Genomic DNA, 14,908 nt, shown 5'->3' with positions numbered 1-14,908 from the left:
GAGGATTATGGAATTCCAGATGCTTGGAAGCCATTTAAGACTACATTTACCTAAACTTCTTGTTAGTTCTTTATCCTTATGTGTGTTATCAAAGTCGGCAGTGAAGTGACTTTGGCTCCTGACACCGATTCTTTGGAATTTTCCTTCCAGATATGCCTTGCATCCTTAGTGGCAGCCAAATTGGATACCTTGATCCACTGGAAGAGCACTTCACCTTTGATCCTTACACCAACACAAGATACGTGGGAGAACGTGGTAAGAAGTGGACATTGTCTGCTGAATTGTTGAGAGATTTTCCCGATCAGTTCTCTCCATTCCTCTCAGAATTGTTTTCATGCAATGAAGCTACGTTTGAAAATGGTACATTTGCTGGTACCGTCTTTCGCTTTCCGTTACGCAAAAAGCCATCGAAACTGAGTTCGTCAGTGTTCCAAGATGAACATCGAGTCCAAGAACTTTTTGACTCCTTCCAGATAGATTCCGAGCTGTCTCTGCTCTTCTTGAAGAATGTTGAGTCTATTGCTGCCTATGAAAAGTGTCAAAGTCAGGAGCATCCGAGACTTGTGTTTAAGGTTCATATCCGCCCGGAAGACTGTCAACAAGTGCATTTGAACATGCAGACTTTCTTGACTAAGGTTCCAGAACGACAAGATTTTCACATTCTTACTTGTCTTCACATAGAGAGTCAGCTTGGACCACAAGCAACTCAGAATGTCAGCAGCTTCATGCTTTTAAATGCCTTGAAGAATAACAACATACCAGGTGTTCTCAAAGCTCTCATCGACGACGAGGAGTTGAGGTTTCTGCCTTGGATGGGGATGTCTTTCCGGATGCAGTCAACCAGCAAGAAAAGCACTGAGGAGCGGCACGGTCGTGTATTCTGCTTCCTGCCGTTACCAGACAGTGAGACGTCTGGCCTACCTGTCAGTGTGCACGGGTACTTTGGGCTCAGTGACAACCGTCGCAGCATCAAATGGCCAGATCAAGAGTCTCAACATGACAAAAAAGCACAATGGAACAAGCTACTCATAACAGAAATGCTCCCTGATGTATACGCTCAGTTACTCTTAGCTGCGATCAGAAAGAGTCAAGAACAGCCAGAGTGCATGCCCCTCAGAGATGTGTACAAAGGGTGGCCTTGCAAGAAGGATGTTAAGACGGAATGGTTAGAGGGTGTCAGAAAATTCATCAGATCGCTGAGGGATCAAGCCATTTTCCTCACTGACCAAGGATCTTGGGTGAAGTCAACTGACGTGTACATCAACACGAGAAACGATGATTTAATTTCAAAGGTATTGATGCAGAAGGAATGGCCAGTGGCACGACTGCCAGATCATGTCCTGGAATCTCTGGATTGGGCAGATGTTCTCTACCGGCCAGTCACACCAGCTATTCTAAGAAACTGCGTTCGGGGCGACCTTTTGCAGTTCCTCACACGCGATGAGAAGCTCCAGCTTCTAGAGTATGTCACAAGCGACTGCACGACTGACCTGGGAGGCCTGTACCTACTCCCTTTAGCCAGTGGCAAATTTGCGTCGTTTAGTCGGAATTCGTCAACAGTGTTCATCGCAACCGAGTACAACCCCAGTGCACTTATTCCTAATGGAGAAGGAAGGTTTGCCGCCCATGACATGCCCGCCGTCTTGAAGAATTCCCCATCGCAGTCATGTACTCAGCTGAAGACGCTAGACGTCACAGATGTTGCACCACTGGTGCTGGAAATGTTGCCAGACCCGTGGAGCAACTTCTCGGGAAATGACATTCTGCCATGGTCCCCGGGTTTCAACCAACATCCGCCATCTGAGTGGTTGGCAATTATCTGGGAATGGCTGGCGAGCAATCACATGCAGCTGCCTCTCACTGACTTTAGGAACATGCCACTTATACCCATGCCAGGCGATCGCATGGCAAGACTGAGAGAAAACGGACTGATATTTAAAATGCAGCAATCGACACCTGATCCAGCATGCCTTTCAGAAGATGTCTGTTGGTTTCTTGAGACAGTTGGCGCAGTTGTTGTTCGTCATGAGCTCCCTTCCTATGTTGCTCATCACCCAGATCTCAACGGCTTCGTCAAGGCCCCAACCCCCAAGGGTGTAATGACCATTCTGGAGACAATGAGTCGAAAACACAGCATCCAACACATCTGTGACGCTGTGAAGAGTATGTCCGCAGGCGCCAAGGACGAGTTACGAGGTTTGCTCGCCCAACCTCACTGGGGGCCGACATATCACCAAAGGGAAATACTAAGACAGTTACCGCTGTTTGTTGCGAGCTCTGAAGATTACGTGTCACCTGAAAGCTGTGAAGCAGCGGTTCAGTCCGACTACTTTGGCTTACCAATCCCTTCTTTAAGGGATGGTGCAAAGTATATCCTTCTAAGAAACATCAGTGATAACCTTGCGTTAACGTTAGACGTCCGCAACCTGTCCATTGAGCAGCTGCTCGCCCAGAATGTTCTACCCGCAGTGGCTGATAAATTCTACAGTTCCGAGGTATCACTTAAGATCATGACTTGGGTGCTCGAGAGGCCTCAATTCGATAATCTCGTCAGGGAAGTTGAGTTTATACCTAAAGCAACAGCACCCCGACAGCTGTCTCGTCCTAAGGATCTATTCGAACCTACTACCACACTTCAGGTGCTATTTAGAGACCAGGATGTCTTTCCCACTGGTGCTTACGCAGAGAGGACACAGCTCACGTTCTTAAAACGTGTCGGTTTGAAGAATCAGTCAGACGTTACAGCCGTGGATATATTAGACGTTGCAGACCAACTGTCCGAAACCCAAGACACGGGCCAAGGAGATTATGAAAGGGGAAAGGCCCTACTGGAGCACATCAACCACAACCCACATGTCCTACTTGAAAGCGTTGCAAGAAATCACACAGATGGTCTATTGCACACGTTCCTCGAGAATCTTTGTTGGGTTCCATGTGAAGATTTACCACCGCCAGACTATCCTATCTCTGCCGGATGGGAGGGAAAGTCAACAACTCTGTACTCGCCAAAAAGTGTCGGAATGATTGAGTCAGCCTTACTTTATGGTTCAGTGCTGCCACTTGTCTTCCTTCAAAACACGAGAGAGGACATACTGCGTGCATTCGGTTGGAGTAAAAATCCAAACCCAAACGACCGTCGAGACATCGAATCGGTCGTACGACATCTGAAAAATATTGCCAACACTTTTCAGTCTTCTCAGGAGCTGTATCCATTTACTCGTTCGGTTTCGTTGATTTACAAGTTCCTGGGCGGAGCATCGGACACAGACCTCGACGAAATCTTCGAAGTCTACATGAATGGGTCTCAGCCATGGATATGGCATGGCTCAGGATTTACCACGCCAGACAAAATAGCATTTAGCAGTGGCAACCTCGGCGTCAGTTTGGTACCCTATCTTCATATTGTCCCAAAAGACCTGCAGAAGTATGGAGCTTTACTTTCCAGCAGGGGCGTCCAAGAAACGTTTCAGGAAAAAGAACTTAATACAGTTCTTCATTGTGTGCAGCAGAAAAATCAAACCGAGCAGATTCCCAGCAAAGAAGACTATCAAACAGATTTGAATCTGGTCTGCAATATCTTGAGGTACATCGTTGATCTGGTTGATTTTAATACTCAGACGTCAAGGATCTTAGTGCCGTGTAGAATGGTAAAAGGCGAGAGGCGCATTAAAATGGTATCGGCCCCAGAATGCTTATATGTAGATGAAGAGAGACTAGCCCATCAGCTCTATGATGAAGAGACCCAGGAAGAGTTCGATAAGCCAGTCATCCACGAGTCTGTATCAAACGATTTAGCTCAGCGCTTGGGATTGCTTCCTCTCAGCCACTTTCTCGCCCCTGTGGATGAAGTAGAATATGATATGGCGGGCCCTCATGAGACGACAGTCAACGCTATTAAGCGAAATCTGGACATGTACAAAAATGATGTGGACATATTCAAAGAGTTGATACAGAATGCTGATGATGCGGGTGCAACGGAGGTGAAATTCCTGCTTGATTGGCGCAGAAATGATCAAACTGCTTACAACCTTCTTGGTGACGGGATGAAGGCATGCCACGGTCCGGCTCTCTGGGCTTACAACGACGCCCGTTTCTCAAAAGACGATATCAAGAACATCTGTAGTATAGCTGCTCAAAGCAAAAAGCATCAGTTGGACAAAGTTGGACGATTTGGTTTGGGATTTACATCAGTCTACCATCTGACAGATGTTCCTAGTGTCGTCAGTGGCCCCTATGTCTTGATCTGTGATCCGAGAACAATTCATCTTGGATCACGAGTGAAGCCAGGACAGCCGGGAATCAAGTTGGATTTGACAAATGACCGGCATCGTAGGACGCTGAAGAGTTACCCAAACCAGTTCCAACCTTACAATGGCATCTTCGGCTGTGACCTCAAGGCCTCAACCAAAGGCTACGACCATACACTGTTTCGGTTACCACTGCGTACGGCATTCGGAGCAGATAGCCAGAACCCTAATCAGCTTTCGGACTTTATTTGTGACTCTAGGGAGAGGGTTTTCCCATTGATAAAGTCCCTAAAGGAATCTTCAGCTACTTTGTTGCTTTTCACTCAGAACGTGGTGAAAGTTAGTCTTCAGGAGATGTGGGAAAATGATACTGAACTGGATAACATTATATCTGTCACAGTTTGCAGAGTTCAGCAAATGCCCCGCTCAATATCAGTGACTGCTAGTGAAGAAAGTGACGTGGCAGTAGAACGCAATTTACTCAGGGCGACATCAGTATGCATGAACGACCCAGCCTCACCTCTGCCAGAAACAACCATGATCTGGAAGATCACCCAGAAGTTTGGAGGACGGGGTGAAAATGGTGAGACTGCAGAGACAATCAAAGACTGGAAATTCATCACAAGTTCCTGCATGGCAAAGGGGAAGATTTTAGATTTAGCCCAAACTCGTGAAGGGCAGAAAGCAGCAGTTTTGCCTTGCGGCGGAATCGCTGCCCAATTAGTTGAAAGTGATGGATGCTCTCTGAGACTCGAGCCTGTAAAAGGAAGTGCTTTCAGTTACCTGCCACTCAATGTTTTGACGGACCTGCCCTTCCATGTGAACGGCAATTTCTTACTGCAGCCAAATCGTCGGCAGTTGTGGGGTAAATCCTCGTCCGGAACGGAAGAATTTGAGGTTCGTTGGAATTGCTGCTTCATGGAGTCTGTATTGCGCGATTCGCTGCTGAATTTACTCCAAGATCTACAAACGCTGCAAGAACAGAACATCATAGATGCTAGTAATGTCCAGAGTCTCTGGCCAAAGAGGAAGGCATGCGAAAGCAATTTCCACCCGTTGGTGGATTCCTTCTATCAATGTATTGGGAGAGAAAACAATGCTCCGGCAGTGATTTTCAAAGAAGGTCGATGGTTGACAGTTCATGACTGTTTCTTCACCGACTGGACTGCTACTGATTCTGAAAGCTTGAAATGTAGCGTCACGGCCCTGCTTGCCAAGAGTCAACATCCAAAGAGATGGGTGGAGCTGGAAACAGATGTTATCAATAGCATCTCCGAAGCTGGTGCAAACAAATGCTTTGATAAAAACACCTTTAGTGTCGAGCGATTCCTGCGAAAGGTCTTTTTTCCAGCTCTTGTAAATGGTGAACATGTTGAGCCCCAACACCTCAAGGAAATAATCCTGCATGTGCTGGATCTCCGTCTTCCTGGAAGGAATGTTACAATGTATGATGAAGAGTTGAAGAAGACAAAATGTGTGCCTGCCTCACCAAACGGCGACAAATTTTTGTCTCCTAACCAGTTGGTGAATCCCTGTACGTCAATTGCAACACTCTACAGCGAGGAAGACTGCCGGTTTCCACATGGCACTGAATTTCGCTTAGATGCACGCCTTGGGTCCTTAACCGAGCTTGGTATGGCATCAAATGACTTGTCTTGGGAAGACATATGTGAACGAGCTGAGTCAATGCTGAACGGCGATCAGAGCGGAGGGAGGAGTGCAGTGCTGCTGAAACTGATTAGTGGGAAGCTCGAAAAATCTGACCAACCCTCGTCAGTCCAGAAGCAGCGAATCTTAATGGCAAATATTCTCCCTGTGCTGAAAAAGCCTTGTGACTACCCAGTCAAATGGTTCAGTTGTGACGATGAGTTTATGTCTGCCGAAAGACTCCACGCATCTTGCCACAAAGATTTGTTGGGATCTGTTAAGCCACTTTTAGACGACGAGAGACTTGGCCCAGAAGCGTTAAGTCCTCGAATCAAGGATTTCCTAGGCATCCATGCGAAAGAAATCAAAGTCAAGGATGTCATACAACAGCTGACTGAGCTCATGTCCTCTGAGATCGTGCCACAAACATCATCAGTAGCGTCCAGCATATACACATGTCTTCAGGGTATAGTCCGTGAAGTGCATTCTGGATTTATGTTCCGTACACCACCCATGACAGTCGCAGCAAAACATCGCACTGCATTGGACAACCTTTGTACTTTGGGATTTGTTTTGTGCGATGGAGCTTTTCGAGAATGCAGACAGCTCGCTTTCAAGTACACTGGGCTAAATGGGCCATATCTGTTCAAAGTTCCCATCGAACTGGTACTTTTCAAGGATCTGCTGCAGTTTTGTGGGGTGAGAGACCATTTCGAGGTTAAAGACTACCTTCAAACTCTGCAGCTCCTGAAGGCAAAGTATGGAGACAGCCCACTTCAAGAACCTGATCTTAAAACTGCAAAAGAAATGATATCTCAAATTGTTTCAAACTCAAAACATGATCCTGAAGGAACCAAGAACAGCTTGAGAGATGTCAATATCTTCATCCCTGACGATTGCAGCATCCTGAGAACACCCTCAGAGCTAACGTTTAATGACGTCGACTGGGAAGGAAACTGGGGAAGCAGTATCTACACACATCCAGACATCTCCTACAATTATGCCAAAGTCTTCAGTATCATCACGCAGAGACAGAGGCAGCTTGCAACATGTTCTTCATCTGGTGGTTTTGAAATGGATTTTGGGCAATTTGAAGAGCTCACAGATCGTCTAAGTGGTATTCTCAGATCCTATCCTAATGTCTCTGATGTGTTCAAAGAGCTGCTTCAAAATGCAGATGATGCCGGCGCCACAGAAATACATTTCGTTTACGATCCTCGCAGCCATCGGTCAAAGAAAATAGTATCAGACTTTTGGGCTCCTGTACAACAACTACCATCTTTGTGTGTTTACAACGACAGACCTTTCACTGAAGCAGACATCAAGGGAATTCAGAAGGTAGGAGTAGGAGGAAAGAGAGATGACATTACAACAACTGGAAAGTTCGGCATTGGTTTCAATGCCGTTTACCATCTGACAGATTGCCCAAGTTTCTTGAGCAACGGCGACACGTTGTGTGTGTTTGACCCTCTACTGAGGTATGTTCAAGGGACGCAAAAGACATCCCCTGGTAGAAGGTTTTCAACTAACGATAAATTCAGAGAGCTGTATCCCGACATGTTGAGTGGATATCTGGAAGACATTGAGACATTCTTTGGAAAGAAAGGGACAGTGTTCCGCTTGCCCCTTCGAAAAGAGGCATCTGTAATTTCGAGGGAAGTTTACACCCCGTCATCTGTGCATAAACTGCTAGATGATTTCCAGAAGGTGTCCAAAGATGCTCTGCTCTTTCTGAACAACATCAACACTATCACTATTTCTCATGTTGACGAGGAGACAGGTCAACTTGTTCAACGATACAGCATCGATGCCAAGTTAGCAGACGAAGACCGTCAAGGACGCATGGAACTTGTCGACCACTTGAAGCTGTTCAAGGAGCTCCCGTGTCAGGAAATTGAGCCTATGTCATGTGTCTACAGTGTTGTGACAAAGGATTCAACAGGTACTATGAAGTCTTGGTTGATTTCCCAAATGCTGGGTTTTAAAGATCTTGATATCAATATGCAAGAGTTGTCTAGTGCGGCAAGTCTGAAGAAGCCTCTGCCAAGAGGGGGAGTGGCGGCATTGATGAATGACAGCAATAAAGAAGAAACCGGGGGTGCGGGATATAAAGCTTACTGCTTTCTGCCACTGCCGATATACACAGAGTTACCCGTGCATGTCAATGGGACATTTGAGTTAGACGCTGCAAGAAAGAGTCTTCAGAAGGGTGATGCTTATGCTGGAGCTTGGGAAAGTTCGAAGGACGACCTAATCCACAGATGGAACAGGTTGCTAGTATTACACGTGATTGCTCCGGCATATGCTGAATTGATCAAACACGCGGGCAGAAACATGCTTGGAGAGGCCAAAGCGAAGAAGTCGTATAAAGAACAGCTGATTCCATTCGACAACATCTTCCCTAAGAATTTGGAGGCATTGCGTGGGGAATGGCGCCTTTTGGCTGAGGCAACACTGCGCTACATTGGTAAGAACGAGTTAGAGGTCCTTCCAGTGGTGAGACTATCTGGCAAGATTAGCTGGCACCATCCCAACAGTGACAAGAGTCTAGCGTTTTTCGATGGTTTGGATGAAGGCGATTCCAGTGTGTCCAAGAAGGCAGAAATGTCGAACCAGTCAGGTACCTCAGCCTTACTGCGTCCATTTCTTCTCAACATTGGCTTTAATCTGTTAGTCAGCTCCTCAGAACTATGCCGGGCATTTCAAGCCTGCAATGTTCAAGCTACTTTCGTATCTCCAGGAGCTGTTGTGCGACACCTATTATCTGAGTCAGTAATCACACCAGATTTGCCAGCTCCACTGACGAAGACCGCATACAAAAATTTTAAAACGCTGAGCTCGGTGCTCGAATATTGCCTTGGCGGTGTTACGAAGCCCCTGGAGCTTCGCGGCCTACCACTTCAGCTTGCAAATGATGATACTCTAAGTCAGTTTACTACGGAAGGTGGGCTGTACGTGACAAGACATTGGAAGGTGCTACCTACGCTCAGTGGCATGTTCCTCCACAGAAATCTTGTGACCTTGTGTTCTGATTGGTTCGAGAAGAACGGCATTTCGACTGAGGCTTTTACTAGTGGATTATTCAAGAGGTTTACCATCGTTGAGTTAGGCAGGTACTTGGAAGAGCAACTTCCACAGGAATGGCAAGGATGCAATCTGCATGTAGAATGGAAGCCTAAAAAGAAAGGTCACCCATCAGAATCTTGGTTGAAAGACTTGTGGAGGTTCATATGCAGTGAGACGGCCGAAGAGAAACCACAGCAGTCCCTCCGACCTATCGAGAACTGGCCAATATTTCCTACAACGGTTGGAAAATTGGTGCCGCCCACCAAATCAAAGACGATCTTGTTCCTCCACAGTTTAGGTACTGGTACGTTTGGATTTGGGCTAAAGTTGGCTGGAGTACTTCGCAAACTAGGTCTGCCGGAAATTGCGAAGGAGCGAATGTGCCACGGAAATACACCTGAAGAGCTTACTGCGATACTTGAAGAGTACTTAACATTGCCAAAGTCACACGGAGACGTAGCCAATGTAATCCTTTTCATGTCAGAAACAGGTGTCTCAATCGGTGACCTTGAACCCGCAGAATGTAACACCTTGTTGCATTACTTCCAGGAAGGACTCAGCGATAAGATGTTGTCACCTCACAATATCAAGACAATCAAAACGCTCCCGATTTTCAAGCTCCTTGGAGAAAAAAAGACCATAGACATTCAGCTTCACCGACATTACCACACTGTTGAAGGATACAACATGTTGATGGAGGAAGCAGCTATCTGGATGGATAACATGAACTGTGTTTTCCTCGAAGCTCGTCCTGCCTTGACTCTGATCTACAAAGAACTTGGAATATCGCCCATCACACACGCTGACATCTACTTGAAGTACATTTTTCCAAGTTTTCATCTGCTCACAGATGAGGCAAGAATCGGACATGTCGTACACATCAGGGACAAAATCCCGCGTATGACTTCATTGGAAGACAGAAAAGCGATTATTAATCACCTTACTCATATTCCGTTCATTCGTGATCAGTCGAATACCCTTCAACCTGCAAGTCATTTCTATGACCCACGAAACCCGGTCTTTAAGGCGATGGTCGATCCAGAGATTTTCCTACCCGAAATACCGGAACTTATGACGCCTCGCATGAAGGATTTCCTCGGAGAAATTGGTCTACATAGCGTTGTAAACTCCGTTGATTTCATTAAATTCGCACGAAAAATAGAAACAAGAGCCAGGAGCATCACAGACGAAAATCAGCTGCAAGTGCTGCAGAACAACGCAAGACTTCTGAAGAATGAACTTGATTCCAATTCTAATCTGCATGATCAAAGTACTCTGAGAACTATTGGCAAGATCAGGTTTATTCCTTCCACCCCAATAACGTCCGAACTCTTGCATATTTGCCCCGCCTACTCCAAATCAAACGGTCTATTTCAGGGCTCGCAGCCCTTTGTTGCATTCCATGGATCAGTTGCGTCACAGTACATGGAACTTGTGTGGTCGGCTTGCGATGTATTACCAAATTGGGCCCTGCCAGTTGCAGAAGACATGCATATAGAGAATGAAGCATCGGAAGTTACCGTTCACAGCTGTCTTGGCATTGCATCAGAGAAGTGCGACATCATGGAGAAGGTGATGATCCACACGAAGCTGATGTGTGAGTGCATGAAGAAGAAGAACGTGATTCAAAAGAAGGACACAGTACCAACGGAGGTGAGGGTTAAAGCTACCAGAGTCATGCAAAACATACTTTACCACTTGGCCAAACACTTTTCTGCGTCCCCTTGGAGGATAAAGCAGGCTTTATTTAACGTTCCGATTTGCCCAGTAGAAGAAGGATGTGTCTTTGTCAGGGCAGACCAGCTAGTGTTTAAATTAGGAGATGACGATGAACGTGCTCTCAAACCGTACCTATTCAAGGCACCGAGAAAATTTGGGGTGTTTGATGACATCTTGGTACTACTTGGGGCACAGAAAGAATGTTCCTTTGATCAGCTGGCTGGAGTTCTAGCTGTTATAGAGAAAGATTGCAAGAGAGGGCAACGCAAGCTAAATCCCAATCAACAGAAAACTGCCGAGCGTGCCGTGAGGGGTATTTTCACATTGTTGCATGACTGGAAAGAGAAATGTCACATATCTGCTTCAGAGCTTTACTTACTTACAGCAGATCACATGCTGAAGGAGGCGCCTCAGCTGTACTATGCAGATCACGATGAACTTCAGGAGTTGGTATCCACTAGCAGTCGAAAGTTTATGCTCCCCCCCAGAAAGTGTGGATTTAGATGTAGGAATGAAATAGTTCTTTTCAGCTATCTCCCAGAACAACTTCGTCCTAAATTTTTGAAAGATGAGTTGCAGAAGAAGCCATGCGATACCAATAAGGACTGCAGAGAGGGACTAAATTGTCAATACTTGGCAATGATCAAGGGGATGGTGAACTCCGAAGAGATGACGGAAGTGTTGCTCAGACTGTATCAATACCAGCTGAAAGAACAGGAATTGTGCAAAGAGGATGTAGAGTGCATTGAAGTGTTACAAAGCTTCAACCAAATTCGCTGTCAGGAAAGCCTGAAGCTGGGCTTCTATGACAATAATGGCAGAAAAATAGCAGACCAAAGGTTTTCAAGCAAAGCGTTTTTGGACAGAAGCACACGTACAATGTTTTTAGAGCACACTTGGCCTTTGAAGCAGCGTATCAGTCAGATATATTCCGAAATCGCTGAATGTATCAACCACCTCCTGGGTGGTTTATTGAAAGATAAGCAGGTGGCTATCCTGCACAGTGCATTGGACTGCCAAAGCCCTTGCAAGATGAATGAAGTACTGTCTTCGCGTAGAATTCCACGCTACAATGAAGAACTAGTGGGATTTCAGTCACAGACTCATCGGCCAGGAACTATCATACCCCAAGATATGCGTTCTTTCCTGAACAGTGACCCTTCTAACCGTTTCGAAAAGGGGGAGATTGTAGGCTACAAAAGAACTCTCGACGCGACGCCTCAAGAAGACGGAACAACAACGCAGAGGAAGGGGGAAGGGACGTTATCGCCTGCGGCCTTTACTGAAGAAGAAACTGAAGTTGTCTTTGCAGTAATCCATGGAAGTGTCCTATTTAGGCGGTACGAGATTGAAATCGGGAAACAAGAGCACATTGCTGTAAGCGAGAAAACACTGTTAAAATTTTCCAATTAAAGGGAGCGGATGACGGAGGATCGTTAGATAACACTCCTCCAGCAGACCCCAGAGAGACAGAGAACAGATTGAGAGAGAGGTTAGCGAAGCCATGGCCCTGCCCACAGAAGAGAGCATTGCACTGTTTTTGTAAATTGCATCTTGATAAGAACCCCGGTCAAGAACGTACTACTGAGACGTTTAAATTCGTCAAACAGGAGATAGATCGCCACGAAACAGCCGCCAGTTGGGAATGGGAGGTTAATAGCGACAGGGAAGAATAAAGTGTTGCGTGTATATGATGCTCCCTTCAGAATCTGCTGTTGTATATTCTGCCCAAACAGTCTTTTACTACATGTGCATCAATTCAGACTGCAAGTTAATTTTCCTGTAAGACCTTAATGGTGTTTTTTTTTTTTTGGGGGGGGTTGTTTGTTTGTTTGTTGGGTTGTTGGTGTGTTTGTTTATTTGTTTCTTGGGGTGTTGGGGTGTTTGTTTGTTTTGTTTGTTTGTTTGTTGGGGGTGTTGGGGTTGTTTGTTTGTTTGTTGGGGTGTTGGGTTGTTTGTTTGTTTGTTGGCTGGTGTGTGGGTGTGTGTGTGTTTGTTTGTTGGGGTGTTTGTTTATTTTGGGGGGCGGGGTGTGTTTTTTCGTTTTCCATTTCGTAGTTTTGTAATCAAGTGAATTCTATTAAAGTTTTTTATATTCGCCTCGGGAGTATGCGTAGATATTCGGGCATGTTTTCGCATTTTGTGACTCTTACCAAGAAGTTGATGGGTTTTCAAAGTTATTTTTGTTTCGTTTGAGGATGGATAAATATTGTCTGCGTATCGCGTTACATAAATATTTTAGACATATGAAGATCTTCTCGAAGTTTGTTACATAAGCAAAATTTGCAACATGTAAATACTTGCTGCGGATAAAAGGTAACGATTTCCAGCACTAGCGCAGACTTTAATTGTTTCCATAGGCGGGGAGTGTTTTTGTTCTATATATACTGGTGCTGGGGCTGAAGTTTGGCACATTAATTTTCGATATTGGTTTGGTAGATTTTACTAGGCGTGTCAATTCGGTATTTGTGTTTTCAGCGCAGAAAAGCGCATCAGGAATTCTATTAGTTTTTACGGTTAAACATTATCAAAGCTCAATAAATAAACAAACAAATTGTACACTAACTGGTTGTATCAAGGAAAGTAGTGGGGTGAAAAAGTTCATGCTTTATACAAAAAGCAATTCCAATCATTATATATATCTGACAGGCAGTGATAATTAAAAATTTGATCCAGTTATATTCTCAGAAACGTATAATTATATATATGTTGAAACATGGAATAGGATATGAAGTGATAAAGAATACATGAATCATTAATACCTAATGGGCTTCAACGGTGTTTTCCACACATCGTGCATGGTGTGGGAAAAATCACTCTAGAGCCCAGTTAATGAAAACCTCTACTGAAGTATCGCGTGCATAATGTTGGCTTAATGTGTCATCGCTGTGTCTTGAACACTATTATACAAATTCATTCTAAAAACAATCTGCAAGTGGTATGAATGGGTCTGTTTTAAGATGTGTTTGATGTATTCTGCTTGTGCATGGAAAAGTATCTCTTGCAGTTGCGAATTACTTAAAAAGTCACCTCTTCCACGGGTATTGGCTTTTATTATGTGATTCAATTAAAATTATATAACGATTGTAACAACTCTAGATGTAGAGTAGACCGAGCTTTGCAGAATACAGGTAACCGACTATTTGTTGGTGAATTTAAAACTGAGATTTTCAGTGAGTGATTGAATGCAAATACCATTTTGCCATCTTATGGAGATATCAACGATGTATCAAGCAAGTGATTAACATATGTTATTTGATGATGTATGATGACTTACGTCAGTGGTTCTTCGTGTAAGTATAGACGTCGTTGGCATCGTGGTATACCCAAGAAACGATTTAAAGTTAAAGTAGTCGATGGATAGCCCGCATACGGTAGTTCAGTTTAAACACGTTCTGTCATTATTTTGAATGTAAAGTAATTTTTGCTTTAAAAGAGATAAAATAATTTCAACCTTGATAAGAGTATCATTCACAGAAAAGATAATTCTTCTGCAAATTATTCTGAAAATCACCGAGGTCATTGTCAGAAGAGTATACCATTTTATACATAATGTGCAAAAGAGTGACGGTTGACAAATTACACTGTTTGATTGAAATGTGATATAACTTAGGTTTGCCTCAAGAGCCGGTGTTCTTTAAGATTCTGCAGAACTACAGAAGGCGTAAAACTCTATTCACATTCAGTGAATAAACCAAGTAATTGTTTGTGTGTAAATCAAGGACAGTAGTGAATTGAAAAAAATCATGCCATGTACAATAGCAAATATCCATGCATTGTTTGACCTGCAGTGATAATTAAAAATTCAATCCAGTTAAGTGTTTAAATTCATGTACAATTACATGTATGTTAAAAAAATCCAATATTTTCACTTCAAGAAGTGTGTTTAAAAACATCATAGTAGTTCAGTTCAGTCAGAAATCTGCATGTGTGTTGTTTCTTTAATTGGATATCTCAGAATGTTGAAGTTTTGTTTAGTGTGACGGAACAATGTGGTTTAAATTTAAATAATCGTAGAGATTTAGTTGCATCATTACTATCATACCATTCTTTTGAGTATTTTTAATCTCCTGTTATCTTTAGGGAGTTGATTTAACAATACAGTGTTGAGTTTTGGTTTGCAGTGACATTTGGTTTGCTGTAGATTGTGTGTTGAAGTAGGCTCAATCTCTAACACTCCTGAGTCCCACTCGAGATCATCAAGGTATACTGTACGTCCACCGCTCACA

At 44.2% G+C, this 14,908-nt stretch overlaps 3 protein-coding genes across 7 annotated transcripts in view; 2 read left to right on the top strand and 1 right to left on the bottom strand.

The window, feature by feature from the left end:
* LOC147796219 (sacsin-like) overlaps positions 1–14,806 on the top strand; it is a 28,891-nt gene extending 14,085 nt beyond the window's left edge. The window contains 4 exon segments of the mRNA XM_087148606.1: positions 151–12,081; positions 12,084–12,143; positions 12,146–12,194; positions 12,196–14,806. Of these exon segments, the coding sequence (XP_087004732.1) occupies positions 151–12,081; positions 12,084–12,143; positions 12,146–12,194; positions 12,196–12,355 (12,200 nt within the window). The 3' untranslated portion in view covers positions 12,356–14,806.
* iqank1 (IQ motif and ankyrin repeat containing 1) overlaps positions 1–14,908 on the bottom strand; it is a 70,870-nt gene that overhangs the window by 30,967 nt on the left and 24,995 nt on the right. The window lies entirely within an intron of this gene.
* The window catches only part of LOC110978797 (acyl-coenzyme A thioesterase 13-like), a 78,798-nt gene that overhangs the window by 48,300 nt on the left and 15,590 nt on the right, over positions 1–14,908 (top strand). The gene's annotated exons all lie outside the window — the stretch shown is intronic.

The sequence above is a fragment of the Acanthaster planci genome, linkage group LG18 (assembly GCF_054643075.1).
Source record: "Acanthaster planci isolate LZ-2023a linkage group LG18, COTS_SCS, whole genome shotgun sequence".
In the NCBI taxonomy this organism is placed as follows: Eukaryota; Metazoa; Echinodermata; class Asteroidea; order Valvatida; family Acanthasteridae; genus Acanthaster; species Acanthaster planci.
The sequence above is the reverse complement of the archived record's forward strand: the minus strand, read 5'-3'. Positions and strand labels throughout refer to the sequence as shown.